We start from the raw sequence: 22,128 nt of genomic DNA on the forward strand, positions 1-22,128 counted from the left end.
TTAAAACAATGACAAAAATGCAGGGTGATTCCACAATTTTGGCCACTAGTATATTTTTATCTGGCACTTCCTTAAAGGCCTCACTGTATCAAATTACAAATTCTAAACTGCATTTTAAAATGAACTTCTGTTATTTCTCCATTAGATGAGTAATCACATTCCAATCTCAAATTCTTCATTATCCCCATAAATCCCACAACCAAGCCACCATAGGAGAAAATGAAATGTTGAAAACTCTAGCAATTTAATCCGCTCACCTGCAAACACGAGAGGACTCATGTTTTATTACTTACCAGAACAAAATAAGCACTACTTATGCTGAGCATTTCACTTTGAGCTGTGATGTGCCCAGCGCTCAGCTGAAGATTGTGGACTTGCAGTGAGCAGAGAAACAGAGCTCCTTCCAATTACATAACCCGTATCGTAGTGATGGCAGGTAACACTGAAAGGCAGCTGATTTTTGCACACAAATACCATAACAATGTTAGTTTAAAACTTTTATTTTTTTGGTGGATTTTAATTTTTTTTTTTTTTGTGTGTTCCCCCCCTTCCCATAATTTTATTATTCATATATTCACCTACATTAGGAGAGAGGAAGCAGGGGATGAAAAGTGAAAGAGAAAATTTTGTTTTGTCCCCTGTGGTATTCTTCCCTTTTCTCTCCACCTCCCTCCCTCTTTGCTTCTGGTCAGAACAACTTTTTTTTTTCTCTAGTAAGAGATTCTCTTCCGTTCCCTCTCAACGAGAGGAGAGCATGTAAATATCTGTCATGTGCCAGATCTCCTTCCGGACAGTTTAAAAGGAATACATACGATTCAGTCTTTTGTTCTGCTAAAATCTCACTCAACGTAGCCTTTTAATTCTTCTTTCAGCTAAAAGAACTCGTAAAAAGAGGGAAAAAGGAGGATGTGGAAGGTTCAGGGGAGTTCAGGGTAACACCAGAGAGGAAAGTGTCACTCTCAGAGACCGAAGAGTAGACACTGAAGAGACAGGAGTTAGAGGAGAGCAGGAGAGGTGCAAGCGTCCCCTTCCTTCAGCATCACTGGGGGCCTCTCTGCTCAGTTTCCAGGGGGATGAAAGGGCAGCTGCTGGGGTGGGTGTGCCTGGACTTGCACTGAAGTGGGGAAAGGGGAAAGGGGATCCATTATTATTAAACTATGCAAATCAAACAGGAAATAAACAAATCCAGATACAAAAAGCCTAGTATTGAAGTTACTACTTTGGCAGTTGACAAACTGTCAGAAAAAACTCCTGGTACAGCTTTGTTCCCTAAGGTAGAAACATTAACGTACTACCAATTATATAAAAATGTTCATCAGGGTCTATTTCTGTACCATAAAAAGGTACATTTACCAACAGCTAGGCTACAAACTGACAGATCCTTGAAGGTACAGCCCCAGTGATGAGTAATTATGCCCGTAAAAGGTACAAATTGGTACTTTTTTTCCTGACAGTGCAGAAGTACTGCATAGCACAGTAAACCTTATATACAAATTTCAGGAAGTTACCATTACCCATTTTTGCTATTAGTGCTTTATTTATATATCTCACATTTTTTGGTATCAAGCAATAAGCAGGCCAGCTGATAACTGCTACAGATCCAGCCGCTTAAAATTTCCCCAGTTTCCATGACAGGTCCTTGACAGGACCTTGACTGGCTCTTGGCTGGTCCTTGACTGTAATGAGATCCCCCACGATGATGTAATGAAAAAGGGGGCCGGCATGATCCACCCCTCAACTCTCTGTGTGTAAAGTACTTGCAATGATTTATCCATCCACCAGGGAGAGCAGTGATCTGAAGTGACTTACCTGAAATCAGGTAAGATACCTGAATCAGGTATTGTAACTCCACTGCAAAAAATGAAAATCTAAGCAAGTACAATTTTCCTATATTTAAACAAAATTCCAATTTCATTAATAAACTCACTACACTGCAATAAATGGCCTGTGAAATTTAGAAATAGTTTCTGTTGTGAGGCAAAGATGGCCTAAAACTGTCAAAATGTGTTTTTAGTCAGTTTATTGATGAAATTAGAATTTTATTTTACTTCCCTCTTTGGAGATGAGGCGGTCCCAAGATATGTCCAATACAATAATTACAGGTCTAAACAAAGTATTAAGACTGATATTGTCAAGCAATGAGAGGTATATGAAAATTAAACAGAATTTGAAGCCCATTAAGCTTGTTTGGCACAAGATGAAAGATTTCATCCGCAAGGAGGCCAAGCCAGGTACAAAGCAGCAGCATGTCCAAGAGTTATTTTGGGAGAAGAGAGTGACCCAAGATGTGTGTGACAGACTAATTACAGGTCTAAACAAAGTAATAAGGTTGACTGTGGAGAATAAAGGTGGACAGAGTGGAAAATGGAAAAAAAACATATGGATCTGTACTGTGCTGGAATAAAACAGACACACTCCTTAGTGTGTTCTTTCTTTCTGTCTGGCTAACAGCCGGATAGGCTGCTGGTGGCTGCGCATCCACGGAGGTGGGGGGGTGATGTGTGAATGTGTCATTAACTTCTCTGCTTGGCCACAATGAAACAATGAGACAGATGAGACAGATGTTTGAAGGGGTCAAGGTGAGGTTATTTTTTTAACCTAAGGAACACTGCTTTCAGATCATAAGAACATAAGAACTATACAAACGAGAGGAGGCCATTCGGCCCATCAAGCTCGCTTAGGGAGAACTTAACTAATAGCTCAGAGTTGTTAAAATCTTATCTAGCTCTGATTTAAAGGAACTCAAGGATTCAGCTTGCACTATGTTATCAGGAAGACTATTCCATACTCTGACTATCAAGCCAGTCGGTTAAATAAACACTACTAAACAGTCATTACACACTACAGGAAAAACAATTTAAAACACTACCAGTCAAAACTGTTGTTGGCATGTAAATTAGAAACCAGAAGACTATAGTGGAAAAAAAGTATGATCGTCTACCAAAAACATTTATACATTGTATAGTCATGACTGACATACTGAGGCTGGGGAACACAAGCACACAGGCTTAGCCCACTGAGCCACACAGGGACCCTGAAAGTGCAAATGTTTTTTGCATGAAAGTTTACCATAGCAAGTACCCTGCGCAAGGTACTGCCCACAAGCACAAGAAAAGTGGTGGGGCTGGGGGTGGGGGGGGTCAACTGAATGTGTGAAAGTCATTAACATCTCTTTTGACTGGTAGTATGTGTGTGTTTGTGTGTGGGTTTGCATAGATCACATTTGAGGACCAAATTGCCCCCAAAGTGTAGTAAAACCTGAAATTTTCCTACTTTTGGGGACATTTTTTGAGGTCCCTATTTGGATAAACACTTTTAAAGCCTCTGATCACAAATTTTTCTGAACACATACAAATCGAATTTCAATGAAAAAGTTGGCCAAAATTTCACATCTGTTCACGACTATACGCTCGGGTGGTGAACAAAAGCACTGGCAAAGTCTTGCATTTCTGAAAAGTTTCAATACGCAGAAAAAGGCTAGTCACATTAGAGCGCTATTTCGTGAAGTCTGGTCCACCATCTAAACCTCTAAACACACCAGAAGCCCCTGAAATAGAAGAAATCACAAGACAGAAAACACTTTAACATCTCTCCATCACAGAGCCGGACTCGTCATCAAAACTGTAAGCTCCTCTAAACCCAGCTTATTGTACCTTGATACCTTGTACGTTGCTTTGGATAAGTCTGCTAAATGCTTTAAATGTAAATATAAATATTGTACAGTGTAAAGCCATGTAGCAGAAATGACTTGGGGTCAGTAATCCAGGAGACATGGAGGTGTACAGTAAATATCCATTGTCTTCCCAACATCAGTCACTGAATGGCATTAAAAAAGCACTGGAGAGTTCAAAGCATACAATTCTCATAGTCTAACAGCACCACCAACATTCAGATGTAAATGAGCTTGAGATGTAAATGCACGCTGGCCGACCAGATCACCCCCCCGGAAAGAAAATATCCCTATTCCCTTTTATTGTCCTTGGTGATTTTAACAGAGTGAATCTACATCAGGAACTTCCTAAATACAGACAGCATATCGACTGCCCCACCAGGGACAACATCACACTGGACCTCTGTTACACCATTTTAAAAGATGCCTATCGCTCTGTCCCCCGGGCAGCTTTAGGACATTCTGATCACTGTATGGTCCATCTTATTCCAATTTACAGGCAACGGCTTAAACGTGCCAAGCCTGTAGTCAAAACTGTGAAGAAGTAGACCAATGCAGCAAAGCAGAAACTGCAGGACTGTTTTGACTGCACTAATTGGACTGTCTTTGAAGCTGCATCTGATAATCTGGATGAGCTGACAGACACTGTGACATCATACATCAATTTTTGTGAAGATGTGTGTGTCCCGACCAAGACCTTCTGCACATACAACAACAATAAACCATGGTTCACTCCCAAACTGCAACATCTTCACCAGGCCAAGGAGGATGCCTACAGAAGTGGTGACAGGGCCCTGTACAGGCAGGCCAGGAACACGCTGACCAAGGAGATCAAAGTGGCAAAAAGAAGCTACTCTGAGAAGCTGAAAGAATGGTTCTCAGCCAATGACCCTGCATCAGTGTGGAGAGGCCTGCGAGACATCACCAGCAACAGGTGACCCCTACCCCCCACTGAAGCAAACAAAGACCTGGCAGACGAGCTGAACAACTTCTACTGCAGGTTTGAGATAAACAGATTCACACCCCCCATCCACCCCACTCCAGAGACAATAACCCCCATCACACCTCTCACCCCCCTATTCTCCCCCCTGGAACTCAGAATACACGAAGCGGAAGTGAGCCGGCTTTCCAGAAACAGAAAACCAAGAAGGCCCCGGGACCAGACGGTGTATCCCCCTCCTGCCTCAAAACCTGTGCTGATCAGCTGGCTCCCATCTTCACCCACATCTTCAATAGATTCCTGGAGCTGTGTGTAGTTCCCTCCTGCTTCAAACGCTCCGCCATTATCACGGTCCCCAAAAAACCCACCATTACAGGACTGAATGACTACAGACCTGTCGCCTTGACGTCTGTGGTCATGAAATCCTTTGAACGCCTGGTTTTAGCCCATCTAAAGGACATTACAGGACACCAGGAACTTATGCCAGGATCCTGTTTGTGGACTTTAGTTCGGCTAAACGAGCATAGATTTTAACGAGCAGTTAAAATCATTTCAGATCCGTCACATCCTGGACACAATCTTCTCCAGCTACCCCCCTCTGGCAGGCGCTACAGATCTGTTTACAAAAACTGTTTACACTCTACCTCGCACCTTAAAATTGCACAGTGTTACTCACCTGTGTATATTTATAATATTTATAATTTTTCACATTAGTATTGTATTTGTATTGTATTGTACTGTGTACAGTATTTCTTGTATAGTGTATTTTGTTTTTATAGTGTCACTTATTGTAGAGCTGGGTGATATGGCCTAAAAATAAAATCTCAGATTTTTTCACAAAAAATCTGATTTCCGATTTTAATCGATTTTCCCCTCCCCTACTCAAAATCAAACTACTTTATTTAGCTTTTTTTTACTTTAGACCACATCTTTAGGGGCAGCGTGTGGCTCAGTGGGCTAAGCCATGTGCTTGTAATCAGAAGGTCACTAGTTCAAGCCCAACGTCTGCAGGTCCTTGGGCAAGGCCCCAACAGGTGGCTTTCACAGACAACTTATTCTTCAAAGATCAAGTTGAGGGAGGCGTAAACACAATTTCCCCACAGGGATCAATAAAGTGTCAGTTATTATTGTAAACACTTTTAGAAAGGTTTCTCTATAGCTTATTTTAAAACTGGCAACAACACAATACACCCTCAAACTTATAAATAAAAGTAATAAGTAATATTGTAATAATAATAGAAAAAAAACACATAATTTTATCATGTCAGCTTAGTATTAAGTAAATACTTTATGCCATTGGGTTTGACATAGTGCAAAAGAAAGCTTTTGAAAAATTACCAGTGTTAAGAAAAATGAGGCACGTCCTTCGGGTCTAAAACTTTTAGCAGGTTAATGAATCCCAGCTTTTCCACAGTATGTATGGGCACCATGTCTTTTGCACTATTATACATCGCGACAGCGTTTGCTATCGCCTTCCATCGTGCCCCATTCTTATCATATGGCACACAGTTTGAAAATTTGTCGGGGACTGTTGCTTGCTTAACTTTGTTTGTCGTGCTGGTGCTGCGGCTATTTTCATTTCGCTGGGAGCGGCACTTCTCCCACTCTGCTGCGTGCCTCTGCTTTACGTGCTGGAATAAATTAGTCGCGCTGCTTCCTTTGGTTGCAACAGTTTTTAAAGTCTTTGCAACGAGGACGTGTTTGGTCTGTGTCAGACGGTGCAAAACCGAACCAATTCCATATTACAGAAGTAGCAACACCTTTCTTTGGGCACAAGTGCCAGCTTTTCCCCTGTCATTGCCATGTTTTTAGTGAATCTGCTACAGTGTTAATTTACCCGTGAGGAATGGTGCATCGCATTAGTTCCGCATTTGGCGCTTGTGTGTAAAAAAAGTAATAAAATCGATTTCATGAAAACACATCGTCCTGAACTGTAAATTCGAATTAATCAATTAAATCGATTTATCGCCCAGCTCTAACTTATTGTTTGTGTACGAGAGAGTATCAAACTGCGGGAAACTAATTCCTTGTGTGCCCCAGCACACTTGGCGAATAAAAGCTGATTCTGATTCTGATTTTGATTGCTGCAGCAGGTGAGGATCATGAACTCCCAATCACCTACAAATTCTTTAATCAATCAACAGTTACAGTATCAACAATCAATAGCTGGACAGTTGATACAGGGACAATGATCACAACACACGTCAGAACAGCCTTCCCAAAGCCAACAAACTGAACCCTATTGAAAATTTGTGGACTATGCTTAAAATAAAGCACTTTAAAACAAATCAATATACTGTAGGACCAAAGTGCTGTACAAAGGATAAATAAGAATAAGACAATAAACAAACCAATAAAGCATATTAAAATAAAATAAGTAAATAAAATAAATCAAAACAAAAATGAGCTTTTTTAAGTAATAGCAAAGACCATTCAATAATTTAACCCTGTAAAAAGAAAAGTAAAGTTTTTGTAAAGACAGCGCCATCTAATGGTATCACCCTGCAAGTGAATGAATGGGCGGGTTTATAGTCAAATATAGGCCCACCCCTAGAAGAAGGGGGGCTCTACCTTTCGGATGGTAATTGGAAGGAACTTGGCTGGGATTTGGCTGCCAGCCAGACTGGAGGGGAAATTTTAAGTGGCTGGATCTGTATGTGTTGGAGTTAAACCATCTAAGAACAGACCAATTAGTGCCTGTATTTTTCATATTTTTAAATAAAAACAGAAATAAACCATGAGTGGAAGCTGGACGCAGAGCAAGGACGGCAGCTAACGCGATGCACTCACCTTGTGGATGGGAAATCGTATAGGCGTAATGCTGATGAGTGCTCTGCTGAGGCGGAGGCCCGTGCTGGGGGCCTGAGGTGGGGCCCTGCTGAGGGGGCGGGGCATGCAGCAGCATCATGGGATGGTGGGCGTGGGTCCCCGTGTGGTGGGGGCCGGGAAGAGCACCTGGCACGTGAGCCTGGTGAGTGAGAGAGAACCTGAAAATCCAAGCTCTACAGGTACCTGAATGAGACTCCACACAGGCAGCGGGCAAGTCGCCTCACCTGGGCCAGCTGGCCGATAGGGGGGTAGGTATGCGGAATGTGCTGGTGTCCATGCAAACTGTACCCCTGCAGCGGGTAGGAGCCCTGAGGGGACGTGTGTCCGGGAGGCATGTTTGGAGGGGTCGTGGCAGACAGTGGGCCAGAGTGGTACAAAGACTGGGTCTGTGGGCCTGACTGGGCAGACTGGGGAGGGCAAAGAGAAGCATTAAATCGCTACGGACGCCTCCGCCATTTCTACACAGTGTTCTCAGCCCAGCAAAATTGCTCTGTTAGCAAATGGTCAAACAAAAAGGAGAGGCTTGAGATGGAAAGGAGACAGAGGAAGTATGAAATACCTGGCCAGGGCTGGGAGCGGTGTGCTGGGGGGGCGGCTGGCTGCCCGTGGGCGTGCTGGAGGGCTGCGGGGGATGCATGGAGCCTGAGTGATGGGAGAAGGTCTGAGGAGCTGTGAGCCAGAGACAGGGATGGTTTCTGTGAGTAAACCTGTGCCAGGGTCAGCCTCAGTGGCCAGTCAGCTGTCTGACAGGCAGGGTCATTAACATTTACATATTTCATCACAAGATCATGAAAGTGCCTCCAGAAACACAGGATGCCTCGCCCACGTGAAGACTCCTCCAATTCACATACCGTATATCCCCTGCTGTGGCCCCGGAGGCCCCTCTCCCTGGCCGGGAAACTGCGGGCCGCCGGGCGGTCCCAGGGTTTGGGGGTGTCCCCCACCAGTGCCCAGCATGCGTGCTCCAGCTGGCAGAACCGGGTACATTGGCTGGGAGGCAGAGAGGACATCAGTGCAGAGCAGGGCTTGGGATGACACGGCCACAGAGACGTGCTGGCACATTACCTGCCCGGGGTAAGGGCTCACGGACTGAATGACCTGCTGGCTGTACTGCTGGGGGCTATACTGCAGGTAGGACTGAGGGTATGGAGAGGCCACAAGGGGAGGGCCAGCCGCTGATGCAGCTGCCTGCAGCATGGGGGGGGCAGAGGAGCTGTGGTCTGAACGTGGGGCCACTACTGAGCCTGAGAGAGAGAGAGGGGGAGAGAGAGGCACATGAAAGTGCAGCAGGGAGTAGCAGATAGCAGGCCGTCCTGGGGAGGGGGCTGCTGTCCTGGGGAGGGGGATGCCGCCAGACACTCACCCTTTGTCCTGGAATATTTCCCCGGGTTGACAGCAGACATGGTGTACGGGTACAACGGGGTGGGCTGGGGAAAGGAGATGAAACAGGACAAATGGGCACGTGGGTTAAGGGCCACGGGGCGACTCACACGGCCCCCGGATCAGTTTCTGTGAATGGCATGTCAGTCCAACAAAATCTGCTTATATGACTGACAATGGTGTTAATGATTTATTTAATTCTCACACCCACAGAGTACCAGTCAAATGGTTGGACACGGCTACCCATAAAAAGGTTTATTTGTACTATTGTCTACATTTTAGAATAAAGATATCAAAACTAAAACAGCATATGGAATTATGTACTGATTAACAAAGTATTACACAAGAAATTAATTTGTTGGTGGTGGGGTCAGCTCTGTGCATTGGGACACAGAAGGTTGTTCAAATCCCTGGGTCAGCACAGTGATCCCACCACTGGGGGCTTGAGCAAGCCCTAAACCCCAATTACTACAAGGACTGGTTGACCCTAGCGTCTCCTCTATACCAGTTTCATAAGGTGGCCTCCTAGAATGCTGTTCCTGCCGTTCCGAAGGAGGTCAGGTGGCCAGGTCATGTGACTGGTACTGTGTGTGTTATATATACATATATACACACAAACACACACACTTGCTACATGTTCATATATACATATGTATTAAAAAGGTTGCATGTATGTGGCATGCGTGTATAACACACACACACACACACACACACACACACACACACACACACACCAATACCATTAAATGAACCCTAGCAACAAACAACTCTCAAAATGGTAAGTTAATTGTGGCACTGTACTGGATGTATCTGGGGCATGTAGGAAACATAGGTGGAGTTGTAAATAGGTCCTTGTCCCGGGGGAGGCTGCAAAACCACCGAGGGGCTCGGGGGCGTGGGCCGTGGCGGGGTGGGGGCTGAGGTAGGCTTCGACGGCTGGGGGAAAAGCAGCAGAGGACAATTATGGCTCACGATTAGCAGGCATTTCCATACCACGGTCCTTGTTCCATGCTTATTGGTCATGCATCAGGCTTACCAGAGTCAGAGGGGGCTTGTTGGGGTTGAACTCCTTCGCATTGGGGTTCAGAGTAGATTTCTTCACTTGACTGGAGGAAATGCATGTAGGTATTAAAACCAAAAATGTAATAAAGCCTCCCTGGAATCACTTGTCTCATCAGTTGCACATACTCTCCTTACTTACTCAGTCACACCCTCTACTCTCTCTGTTGTTTCCAGTTTGGCTTCTTCACTTCCTGGGGTCCTGGCAGACTGGGGTGCCCCTGGAGACTGCCTGTCTGGGGCCACAGCTGGGATGGTGGGTACCGCACTAGCACCAACCGTGCCCTCTGGCTCCTTGTCCTTCGCCCGCTCCTCAGAGGGTGAGGAGGGTGCTGGTGGCTGAGGGACATCTTGGGTCACATTAAGCTTGGGTCCGGGTGCTGGGACAGGTTCTGCTGGAGAAGTCTGGGCTGGGCTAGACTGAGGAGATTCGGCAGACGCTGCCACAGAGGTACTGGTGCTGCTTCCACTGGGCTGAAGCTGAGCAGGATGGAAGCAGGTGAAGGTGCGGCTTAGGACACTTAGGGCAGGTCGGATGGAGTACAAATGTACCACCTCAAACTCATTGTAGCTCATGCAGCACAGCACCATTTGTCAACAAGCTGCCTTAAAAGTAACATGTCAGATTGAGCATAAGTGCTGCTCTCTTTAGCTAAGGTGAAAGTGTTAGCAGTCAGCAGTGAGACATCTTTACTAGTCTGATTATTTCTGGGTTTAGGACCAAAACTTTCAGACAACATAAAATTACACTGTACTTACTCTGAACTCCTTGCCAAATTTCCGGAGTTCCTCAATTTGTGACCGCTGCTGAACGGAAGTGACTGCAAGACGGAAAGCTGAATTTAATCACTGTTTGGAATATGACCCAATAGCCATGGTGAGATGCATATGGGACCTACCTTTGGGGGTCTTCACGTCCTGCAGGCTGACCAAATTCTCCACTGCCCTGTCTTTTCCCGCCGAACCGAGGATCTCATTCACTGGAGAAAACATTTAGAAAGGCTCACCAGGAAAATCAAAATCACTGCATGGCACCGATGATGTTCTAGTGCATTTTAATTCAGACCATAATCGTGTCATCTCCACATCTCAGAAAAGCAAAACAGAGTTTGTCACTAAGTGAAGGCATGTCACTGTAGAATGAAGCAAAATATAAAATTGTAGATGTACAGGATTCCAACTATATTTAACTAATTACTTTTTGAAATGGTTTATTTTCTACATTTTTGACAAAGGGACAAAAAGTGTTTTCAGAGGTTATGGGATTTAATCAGCCATAATAAAGGACAGGCGTCTGGCAAAGATTTATACATTACGTTTAAGTTCTGGTGAAGTGTTGTTTCAAAAGGACAAGATGTGAAAGCACTACACACCAACAGCACACATTCACACAGCCAACACGTTGTTTGCAGAGCACAGATCCAACAGTAGAGGAAAGAGGGAAAAAAAAGACATAAAGGAGTATCACACTCACACAGAGAGAGCAGAAGCAAACAAGGATGAGGTCTCACCATCGACAGGGAACAGAGGAGCTGGACCGGGTGGCTTTTTCGTTGTCATGGAGACCGGCACGGTGTCTTGGTACTGAGAAGCAGCAAGAGATGTGTCCTGGGAAGAACCCCCTGATTTTGGTGGACGGGACACTGCAGGGAAGAGTGGGAGGGAACCAGGGTTTAAAAAAATAAAAAATGTTTCACACTGCTTCTAACAATGCAGTGAATTTCTCAAACAAAACACATGCACATTAAGTCTCAGATTCTCCGCGAATCAGGCTACAGGCCATCATAAATGTGTAATGCAGTTAGCACACCGTGCCTTCAGTGCGAAACCGGACACTGAAAATCTAGTGAAAAACTATATATATACTTAGCAAAGGAAGTGAAGCAGCCTTAGCTGTGATGTAACGGTACGAGTGGATCACGGCTCAGTGCCGTATTAATTACCAGCAGGGGTGGAATGGGTGGCGGCAGTTCGCAGGGGCCTGCTGGTCTGTACAGGCCTCTGAGACTTAGGAGATGTTCTGGACGATACTGGGGGGTACAAGACACTTTGCAAGTAAGCAACCAATGCAATAAAATACAGTGCAGCCAAGAAGCACTGTAAAAAGCATGCATGAACACAGCTGCCTATTCGCTCACCTCCATTAACGGGCCTGGTGGTGTCGCTGAGAGTGTGAGGGTGGGACAGCGAGGGTGTGCCTGACTGGCCATGGGGGGCAGGGGGGCTGTTGGGAGAGGCTGCCACAGGGGCAGCAGGGGCAGCTGGGGAATCACCAGGGCAAGGCAGGCCGAAACCGCCCCCACTGCCCAAGGAAGCAGGGGAGGTGAATGCAGTGCCAGAGCCAGGGCTGCCCTGGGGGTGATGCGGAGAGTACCCCCCCCTGCTGGAGAGGGGGCTGCTCCGTTCAGAGGACGATGCCGATTGGCCGCTGGAGGCAGGCAGAGGAGGCCTAGGGGAGGAGCTGGAAGGCGCCGGCCTGCTGGAGTGGTAGCCTCCCATGCGATTGGGGAGGGATGGCGTAGTCGCCCCCCCACCCCCTCTCTCGCCCCTCTCTCCACGCTCGCCTCTGATACCGCTGCTGGAGGTGCCGATCTCTCTGGCTCGCTGTGGCAGAGGAATGTACTTCCCTTCCCTGGCAGAGACAGGTGCACTGCACTGTTAACATGCCGGATGTCGAAATTTAGACCTACGGCAGAATGAAAGACGCCTGCAAGCAGCGATCAAAGCAGCCTGTCATTCTGGGGCTCGGATACTCACCTGTTTCCACAGCTGGGGCTGTCCCTGCCCCGGTCCCTTTCCCGGGGGCTCTCCCTCCCCCGCTCCCTCTCTCCTCCGTCTCGCTCCCTGACGACGGCGCTGAACCGGTCCTCATCCGTCTTGCCGTCCTCATTCTCCAGGGCGACGCGGTGCCGGTACTGAGGGCTGGACTCGATCTCGCTGGCCAGGCGGGCTGCCCGCGCCTCACGCTGGCGGAAGCCTTCTGAATTGCCCCTCTCCAAGGGGACACTGCGTGGAGGACAGGGATCAGACCAGGTTAGGGGCAGAACACCTGTACGGAAGTCAGCCATTGGCACTGCTACACACAAGTGCAGAGTAGGCTCCTTCAGCTAAGTGCTGTACTATTTAGCCATCCACCATAACCACTGTCATATTCTTCACTTGGGGTGAAAGATGCAGCAGTACAGGGAAGAATGGTGTCAAAAATGCACTCCATTCTGAATGAGGCCCATCCTCTTAATAAAGCTCTGACACAGCGGAGGAACAGCTTCAGCCAGAGTCTCCCTCACACAGCTGCATGCTTCAGACGCTCCCACGTCTGCACGATGCTTCCAGTCCCCCACGTCTCTAACCCCAGCCAGCTCAGAGGGCACCATTATCCATGCACCAAGGCAGACTCTACTATACGATACTGGGTTAAGATAAGACAGACAGGACTAACAGGGCAACCAACAGCGACCAAACCATCTGGTGATAGTCTGCAGCACTGCAAACAGAATATGGATGAATTAAACTGAAAGTCTCAGTGTTGAAAGTCTACATATTTCTACAGCTCACCTCAGTCCAATAATCAAGAGCATGAGTTATGCAGGGAGGGGAATAAAGACAAAAAATGTGGCCTGGATGGTGAAGAAAAGCGCTGACTAGAATAATCATTTAACTTTACTGCTCAGAAATGACAAAACACAGCTGTGAACTCGTCACCCTGAAGGCAATTTTGATGTACAGATTTTCATGAGCAGAAAAATAAGCTTGTAGCTTTTCTGTGACGTTAAAGTTACTGAAGACGGCTATATAAAAGGATACTAACGTATATAAAGAGAGACTGGAGTCGTATGTAGACTTGATGCCATAGTTCTCTTCATTGAACCTGAACATCTCATTGGCATCCCACCCATTTGACTGAAAAGAAGAAAGAAGAGAACATTATCGCACATCCAAGAATAATCAATTCTTTTGTTATGCAAATGTGAAAACTCCCAAAACTATGGTCATGGCAGTCAAAGTGTGAATGGCTATTCTGGCTGCGGGTTTTGGGTGTTAAGGCTTTTCATACTCAAACATGAGAAATCCGCCACCTGGGAGAGTGGTAAATTAAAGTGTGATACAACGAGCAACCCGCAGCGCATATATGGAGGAGGATGTGCAGAGAGAGAGAGATCAGGAGAGACCTGTAGCACGTACATGGACGAGGATGAGCATGGAGAGACCCACAGGGCATACATGGAGGAGGATGCAGAGAGAGACAAGGAGAGACCCACAGCGGATACATGGAGGAGGATGCAGAGAGAAGCAAGGAGAGACCCACAGCGGATACATGTAGGAGGATGCAGAGAGAGACAAGGAGAGACCCACAGGGCATACATGGAGGAGGATGCAGAGAGAGACAAGGAGAGACCCGCAGCGCATACATGGAGGAGGATGCAGAGAGAGACAAGGAGAGACCCGCAGCGCATACATGGAGGAGGATGCAGAGAGAGACAAGGAGAGACCCGCAGCGCATACATGGAGGAGGATGCAGAGAGACACAAGGAGAGACCCGCAGCGCATAGATGGAGGAGGACGCAGAGAGAGATAAGGAGAGACCTGCAGCACGTACATGGACGAGGATGAGCATGGAGAGACCCACAGGGCATACATGGAGGAGGATGCTCAGAGAGAGATAAGGAGAGACCCACAGCATGCTCATGGAGGAGGATGCGCAAAGAGAAATTTGACTCACTGCGTCAGTCTCCAGGTCATAGTTTTCTCCATTGCTGTCTCCACCCTCCCACCTCTGCAGCACCTTCTCCTTGTGTTCTCCATTGACCCGGGATGCACTAATGGCAGTGTCTGTGAAACTGTCTGCACATGGACAGAAAAACACAGCAATTAAAAGATGTACAGGTTCACTACTCTAGGCTGCAGGCAAAATCTGACATTCATTTTGGTGCCACAATCATCCCAGAACATGCATGCCACTTGGTCATTTTTCTGCCACAGTTGCAGAACTATTGACACAAGCTATAATCGCTAAAAAATTGTTTCCCACCACTTGTAACCATCTTACAACCAGGGCAGTCCACCCAGAATTTTCCCCAATTAGCAACCCAGGCATACGGACACATTACAGTCAGATGAGGACAATGAGTATAAAATGTAGTGGTTGCAGATAAAAATAAATGTTTAGAAAATTGTGAACAGCTACCAACGTAGAAGCTGTTCTGATGTATTTGTAACATACATCAGTACACATAATGAGACTAGCTGGGAAATCTCATTTCATTAATAATTTTCAGTTGTTACTGCTGTTTTGGAGACTTGCTCTGCTTGTCCAGCCCACTATATCCTAAAGGTGCTCATAAACTCTTTGTTCCATCCTCTTGTCATTGGCACCTGCTTGCCATACTTAAGAAATGCAAACTTCACATGCTGTTGTATATTGGTTATTTTGAACATAACATCAACAGTTTAGTGAGAAAATGTTTTACAAGCCTTTCCCAGTATCCCACTGGTCCTCTAACTTAGTCACAAAACTAGCATCATAAGAGGTTAAGCTCCATGATAACAGAATAGATCTGCAGATACAGAAGCCCTGCAACATCTCACGATAGTCATTCGCGTGTGTGGTGCTAGGCTGGGCTGTAGGTACCTCGAGTGGCAAAGCTGAGGTCCACATCCCTGCAGGTCATGGTGACCATGTCGGAGGGGCTGAAGATCATGGTGTCTGTGATCTCCTCTCTCCTGGGAGGGGCAGAGGAGCCTCCTGCCACCTCGCATCGCCGGTGCACTGCATCCACTGCCAGCTCGCACTGGGGTGAAAGGAAGCACCACCACCACTCAGCAACGCCGAGCACACGCAGAAAGGAATCACAGCAAAAAAAAGGCAGAGGTGTGACTTACCCGTGAGCTGAGGGTCTTGAAGATGCCCTCGTATACGCTGCCGTTCTTAACTCTGATGTCACAAGTTGAGCCCTGCAATTGAATCCAAAAATATTAACCTCAAATTGCATTTTTCCCCCCAAACAACGACAAAAAACATTGCTATGTCATTCTCCAGAAAACACTCAGAAAAATCTGCAGCTCACACAACTAGGAACAGGGAGATGCTGAGAGCCACAGTAACCTTTAGGCTGGTTCTCCCAGAAGAGATTCTTAATCAATGCGCTCAACATGAACTGCTCTAGTACAAGTCTAGAAATAGGATACAAACTAAAACTCATATAAGCAAATGTACTTTGTATGGATTTTTCCCATTGCTTTATATCAGACAATGTACTCTGATCCCGTCCTGGGGGAAAAAATGAAATACTTTCAGCTAAGGAAACAAATCCAACTAGATAACAGAAGGAACCTCCACGATGAGCAGGCAACACAAAAAAAAAAAAAAACTACTGTAGATACAAAACTACGTGACAGTCTATCCAAAGAAAAACTATCATAAAGGAAGTGAAAAGTGAAGGAATCTCTCCCCAATAACCCATTTTTAATTCAGCAGCTGCAAGTGGCTGCAAGTTCACGACAAGCATTTTTACCGCCTCCCAATGAAGTCCGAAGTGGGTATCGATTTTTGTGTTAATGCAGCCACCATATCCATGGCAACTGCTCAGAGCGTTGCCATGGATATGGGTGTTGTGTGGAATATCTGAAGATACAGTACAAAACACAAAGTTTGCTACACTGGACAAGAATCTTTTCACACAGTGCTGTCCTTGTCAATAGGTTACACCACTGTAAACAAGACAAACTCACCACCACGGCTGTGAGATAGTGCAGCATCCGGGCATTGTTGTACACGCCTTCGAATACCTTAAAAAGGGACCACAGAAGCAGAGTCAGAACAGTATTTACATGCCTAGACAGACAAAATGACAGATCCATTTGCAGACAACCTTACAAAACATTTTTGTGTGAAGACTTTTTTCATACTAGGCCTTCATGTGCTTGAGGAAACCATAAACTAGGATGAGATAAACATATATGATGCAGCATTTATAAGTGCAGATTAAAATGAAAAATAAACCTTAGGAGAGAATTTTAAGCATATTTAAAATGGCATGAGGCTAAAAAGTTAAATAGCATAAATTCACATTTGTATAAGTAAATATTTACATAAAAGAACCTCTTGCGAAACTCATAAATGTGTATTACATAATATGAACTTAATGTGAAATAAACAAAACTTTCGTGTTAGACAGCCTGTGCAAAGGAAAGGGACTGGTAAGCTTAGGTTTAAACATGTCACTTCTTTTTCAGTCGGTCTGAATATCCAGCAAGCCTTTAAAAATGAGGGCAGCAGCTTCAATGGGGAGTCTCATTGTCACAAGACATGCATATACATAATTTGAAGGGCACGGCCTTTAGTCACCTGCCTTCTTCTAAAAGCACCTTAAAAAAAACACCAATTTAGGTAATAAATATAGTTTTGCAAAACTCAATTCTACCTTCCACGCAATGGGGGGAAAAAAGTCACTAGCAATACTGAAGGGTAAAGGAAAAAAAAATAACTTTGGAGCATTACTTAAAGGTCTTCACCTTGGCATCATTACTGGTAATGTTACCTTTAAGATTCAAGATTCAATTTGTCATTGGCATTGTACATGACAGTACAACGAGGCTGGGATAGCAGCTCCTGAGTAGTGTAAGTAAAATGGAAGACAGAACAAGACATATGACATTTGTACCTTGGGGATATGCTATAAACACAGCTATAGGGTACTAGGGGACACATTGCTTTCGAATTGACCATGGTCATGCAAGCGATTTTGGATCTCTATAGTATATTACATTCATCAATTTATTCCATTAGAATGGAAAGAGCTACCTTGGGATGCAAAAAATAAAAACTACATGGTTGCTTAGTCTCCTGCATCAAATTCTAAAGATTAATCAAAACAGTAAGATAGTAAGGAGTCATGTCATTTAATATTCTACAGAGTATGTATAATTGGTGTCTGTATTGCGCAAAGATTACCATTCATTACTTTCAGTAAACTGGGATATACTGTAGAACATCATGCATGATGTCTCAATAGAGCATCTTTCGTTCAGCTTCATGAGGCAGTGCTGACATGAAAGGTAGTATTACATGAGATATTCGACATATCTGGGATTTTCCCCCAAGCTTAAGAGGGAACCAGAAGCCCAAGAAACCGATAGTCTGTCAACTGTTAGGTAGGTCATTTCTAAATGTCCAAAGTCTGCTGTAGAATTTTGCAGATAAGTCTCTAAGCAGATTACCTTTTTTGCCAGATGTCTGTTCTACTTCTGAAATTTACAAATTTTCTTTGTTATATGAAAAATCCTGAAATCAGTAATAAGCCAAGTTAATAAGCTAAGCTATCCTTTACATGTTCTAATACTGCAACTATCAGCACACATTTCTCAGTTCTGAAACGTACTCATTTGCTAGTGCTGGAACATTAATGTACTCCGCAAGTCCCTCATCAGTGCCACAACCTCAGGCTGAGAAACATGTGCTTGACTTGCCTCACAATATCATTTGTTTTCTATCCACCAGTAAGATCATCTAAGTCAGTTGTAGTCCTCTAATAAGCTGGACACTTTTCTCCCATATACAGTAAGCAGCTATAATTTATAAAATAAAGCAGGTAAACCTGGATACATTACTGCAGTCTAAATAAAACAATTAAACCACATTCAGGGGCTCGCAATCTTAACACACCATGAGCATCTTATATTAAAAGACGTGTTAAATTTAGTCCCCATTAGACAAACCAGAAATTAACACCAAAATAATGCAAGACCAAACTGAAATCATGTCGATAAAAATAAAGACTTATCGGTAAAAATAAATAAATTCTCTCATTAACCAAGGTTAACTCTCCATTTTATGATACTCGACTTATAACAATTATTCTCAACAGATATAGTTTCAACAGCAGGGGGGCGGGAGTTTAAAAGCAACTTAATACGCCATTAAAAAAAACTCAGTGGGACAGTATTGTGACCAAACAAGATTAATATAAAACAGGACTGTACACAATTATAGAATGTAAGACTGCACGAGACAGAGCGCTTGGGAAACTAAAACTTTTAGCGCAGTTCAACATAGTTTTTACCTTTGAACCAGAAGGTATAAAAACGGTAACTTCACTGGTATTTGAGTGCATATGAACATAAAGCACAACTGTCAATAAATCAGCATGAACGTTGGGGAATAACGATTAGAATTTAAATAATGCAACAAAAAGCGCAGACACACATGACAGAGCAAAGCAAGAAACACATTTCACATTTGACTTACTACAGAGGACTGGGGAGTGGGCTTCACCGAGTTACGGCTCCTGGAGGGAAGAAGCGACAGATCGACATGTTAAAACTGAACACGCAGCATGCACAAAACCAGATTTCAGTAACGTGCGTTGCAACACAACGCGATATAAATGACCAGTTAGGCATATGAAATAGGCAACAGCTCACGTATTTCCAGCAGTAACTATATCACCACCCATCCACTCTCAAAAACCATTCATCCAGTCAGTACCACATTATATATAATAATGGTGATTGCTTCATTAGTTTTATCTAGTAACAAAAAGGCTAATTTTACATGTGAGAGATCACCTGAAACCGGTACGCCGTGATGACTAATCTACGTCGTAACCAAAGCACGCGGAAACACTGAAAACAACCACGATCTCGCTAATCATACATTTTAATATAATTCATCTTAAGCAGACTGGTCTCTACGGTTTGCAATATCTCCCTCTGGCGCGGATGGCTCTGGTAGCCCTTGTAAAACTAGGATGACTGATGCATGTAGATGAGCAGCTCAGTAGCTAAGAGGATGCACGCCCGCACACTAACTTCATAAACGATGCTGCGCATAGCGTGACGCAATACCAGTACGGTAACGGCACACGGCCGCGTTCATGTGTGGTCTCCTGGTTATTTAAAACCCCCATAGGTCCATCCTATGCTAATATTCCGGTGTTTCACGGAACGCAACGATATTAACATTTAATGTATTTAAGCTCTCAGACAAAACAACCCGTTAGCTTTAGCGACAGAAGTCGACACTTACATTGGATTAGAAGTCCTTGTTAATGAACTCCTTCGCCATTTTACCGATTTACCATAAATTACGCCGGGCTCAATTACAGTCTTCTTATTGGCAGACACGCCCAATCAATCAAAGCTCAGATGGGCCGATAGGACGAGAGACAAGAGCCGATCCTCCCCCTTACACGACACGCCCACTTAGATTCCTCGCGTTGACCGGTAGGCCCCGACACACTGAGAAAATCCCCGGCCTCGCTTGATCAGCTCAAATCGGCTCTCACTTACCTTCCACTGACTGTTCGGCTGTTGATCCCAGAAGCCGTGGAAGACATGTTGCCCTGGCCCAAAATCCCATTCGAGGTTTTTCGCCCGCTAGAGCCCGACTGTTGTGGCTTCAACATGGCCGAGTTATATTAGCTACCTCCCTCTCGATGGAGTCAAACCCCCCAAAATCCTCTGTCCGCTAGCTTGCTATCGATAGTTACAGTTACCGAGGCTAGGTAGCTAAGCTAGGTATAGTTCAGATGATAAAAGTATGTAGCTATAGCTACAAACTTATAAATGAGATGCTATATTTCTACAAAAACAAGCAATAAATCCCTCTGTTACTAATGACAATATAAGACCAAGAGTCCAGTTGAATCGGCAGAACTGCATAAATTGTTGTCAGCTAGCGAATTAGCTAGCTAGTTGCCCTCTTCTTTCTTGTCTGAAACCTTTCATTAGATATTGTAACGATTCCGATTTTATAATCCGACGTATTCCGTTAGTATTAATGTCACGAGCGAAAAAAAGAGCAGTATGTTAGCATTTCGAGGTGACCGCCGTCACCAGATACCAAGGTACGACTCGCTCTCAGCCCGCGCGCCACTGAAAGTGAAAAGTGGGGGCTCGAGAGGCGTCTACGTGCGTGCGTACGCAAAGCGGCGCATATTCAAGGGCCATTACTGCATGCTGCTTTATGGACGCTAACGTCTTTGGCTCTCGTCTTTTGGAGTAGTTGACGTGCCAATTAAATTTCATTTTTTCATTTTAAACTGTGACTGGTAAAACTTAAATAAATAAGCTAATAATAATAATAATAATAATAATGTTGTGACAATGATCTTTTTCCCTTAAACGAATCATAACGTATTTCTTTGAAAATTAAGGTTATACTCGATGGACACTGAAACACACGTGATTTCTTTTTTTTTTTTTAATAGAGTAACTAGCTTTAAACTTTGAAGAAGTAGTGATCCCAAGCATTTACACATTCATTGTTCTTTTCGAACCTTCTATGGTCATCATAACATTCATGTTCAATGTTACTCCTCATTTTATTATTGTATAGGTCAATACTACTGAATTTGCATCCTCCATCTGTGGTTGTATATATGTGTAGGTGTATATATATGAAAGTATTAATAATTAATCATCATCCTAATAACCTTTCCCACCATATCCATTTGCCACCTCAAAATTCTCTGCAGCACTTTTTCAGTCTCCTCGACTCTGTACTGGAGAACTAGCTGGAAAATTAATGGTTATTTAAAACAATTTTTTCCATCTTTGATGTTTAATTCCTATGTGTCTCTTCTTTCATCTAGTCTAAGTCACAGTGACAAGAGTAGAAACTAGTCAAACGTACCATGAACCCCTTTCTCTCTATTGGTGTACTTTGGAATTATATGCCTACCTATTATATTCCAATCATCATTCCATCTATCATAAAAAAGCTCTTATCCTGTCATTTGACACGATGAAGCATAAGATATTGTACACATTGGAATATATCATTGGCTGCAGAAGATTTTCCTTTTAATAAGGTATCAAGTTATATTTTACGAAAACTAGATGAAATTAATGCCATAATTACTAAAATTTGCAAAGTATCTTCTAGTGTCTTCACACTGTATATGACAAGAACATACCCATTACTATATAAATAAATTATATATATTTATAAGTCTAATTTTTAAAATAATATTTTTAAAAGCTGCAGACACATGGCTTACAGATTTCTATCTGTTTAAAACTGTGTACTAAGGCTGCATGATCTCTGTCTATTTGTGCTATTTCTTAAAATCGAATGCTTCCATGCCCCAGTGGATTATGACAAAAGAAGAGAATAAGAGATTAATGAATTTAAACATATATTTTTTTTAAAGGATAAAATATTTTATGAATTACTGAAAAAGAGATTAAAATGTACTTAATGTTGATAAAATGGACAGATTTAGACCTTAAAGTGATTACCAGAAGCTTT

The 22,128-nt window shown here is 44.0% G+C and overlaps 1 protein-coding gene across 6 annotated transcripts; it reads right to left on the reverse strand.

Moving 5' to 3' along the window:
- Positions 1–484: 484 nt before the first annotated feature.
- On the reverse strand, positions 485–20,807 carry atxn2l (ataxin 2-like). 6 transcript variants are annotated; one of them, XM_023791214.2, is made up of 23 exons: positions 20,166–20,807; positions 19,123–19,162; positions 16,608–16,664; positions 15,759–15,830; positions 15,508–15,667; positions 14,599–14,720; positions 13,687–13,778; positions 12,636–12,884; positions 12,017–12,510; positions 11,822–11,908; positions 11,390–11,521; positions 10,778–10,858; positions 10,638–10,699; positions 10,021–10,358; positions 9,856–9,925; positions 9,621–9,755; positions 8,803–8,866; positions 8,505–8,683; positions 8,291–8,429; positions 7,999–8,108; positions 7,664–7,846; positions 7,401–7,578; positions 485–1,114 (listed from the first exon to the last, which is right to left on the reverse strand). In XM_023791214.2, the coding sequence occupies exons 1-23, from the start codon at positions 20,279–20,281 to the stop codon at positions 1,059–1,061; spliced, it is 3,216 nt and encodes a 1,071-aa protein (XP_023646982.2). In that variant the 5' UTR covers positions 20,282–20,807; the 3' UTR covers positions 485–1,058. The 6 variants fall into 6 exon arrangements, with proteins under 6 accessions (XP_023646982.2, XP_023646981.2, XP_023646986.2 ...); XM_023791213.2 differs by having other exon boundaries at positions 8,291–8,683; XM_023791218.2 differs by lacking the exon at positions 20,166–20,807 and adding an exon at positions 19,903–19,996 and having other exon boundaries at positions 8,291–8,683.
- Between the last annotated feature and the right edge of the window lie 1,321 nt (positions 20,808–22,128).

This window comes from Paramormyrops kingsleyae, chromosome 5, assembly GCF_048594095.1.
Source record: "Paramormyrops kingsleyae isolate MSU_618 chromosome 5, PKINGS_0.4, whole genome shotgun sequence".
In the NCBI taxonomy this organism is placed as follows: domain Eukaryota; kingdom Metazoa; phylum Chordata; class Actinopteri; order Osteoglossiformes; family Mormyridae; genus Paramormyrops; species Paramormyrops kingsleyae.

Bases quoted from the DNA above. Each gene is read 5' to 3' on its own strand.
- atxn2l (XM_023791213.2), bottom strand. From the start codon at position 20,281: ATGTTGAAGCCACAACAGTCGGGCTCTAGCGGGCGAAAAACCTCGAAT. The intron at 12,511-12,635 runs GTGAGTATCCGA...TGTCTCTGCCAG, and splicing joins AGCCCCAGCTGTGGAAACAG to GGAAGGGAAGTACATTCCTC. The intron at 7,579-7,663 runs GTGAGGCGACTT...CTCACTCACCAG, and splicing joins CTATCGGCCAGCTGGCCCAG to GCTCACGTGCCAGGTGCTCT.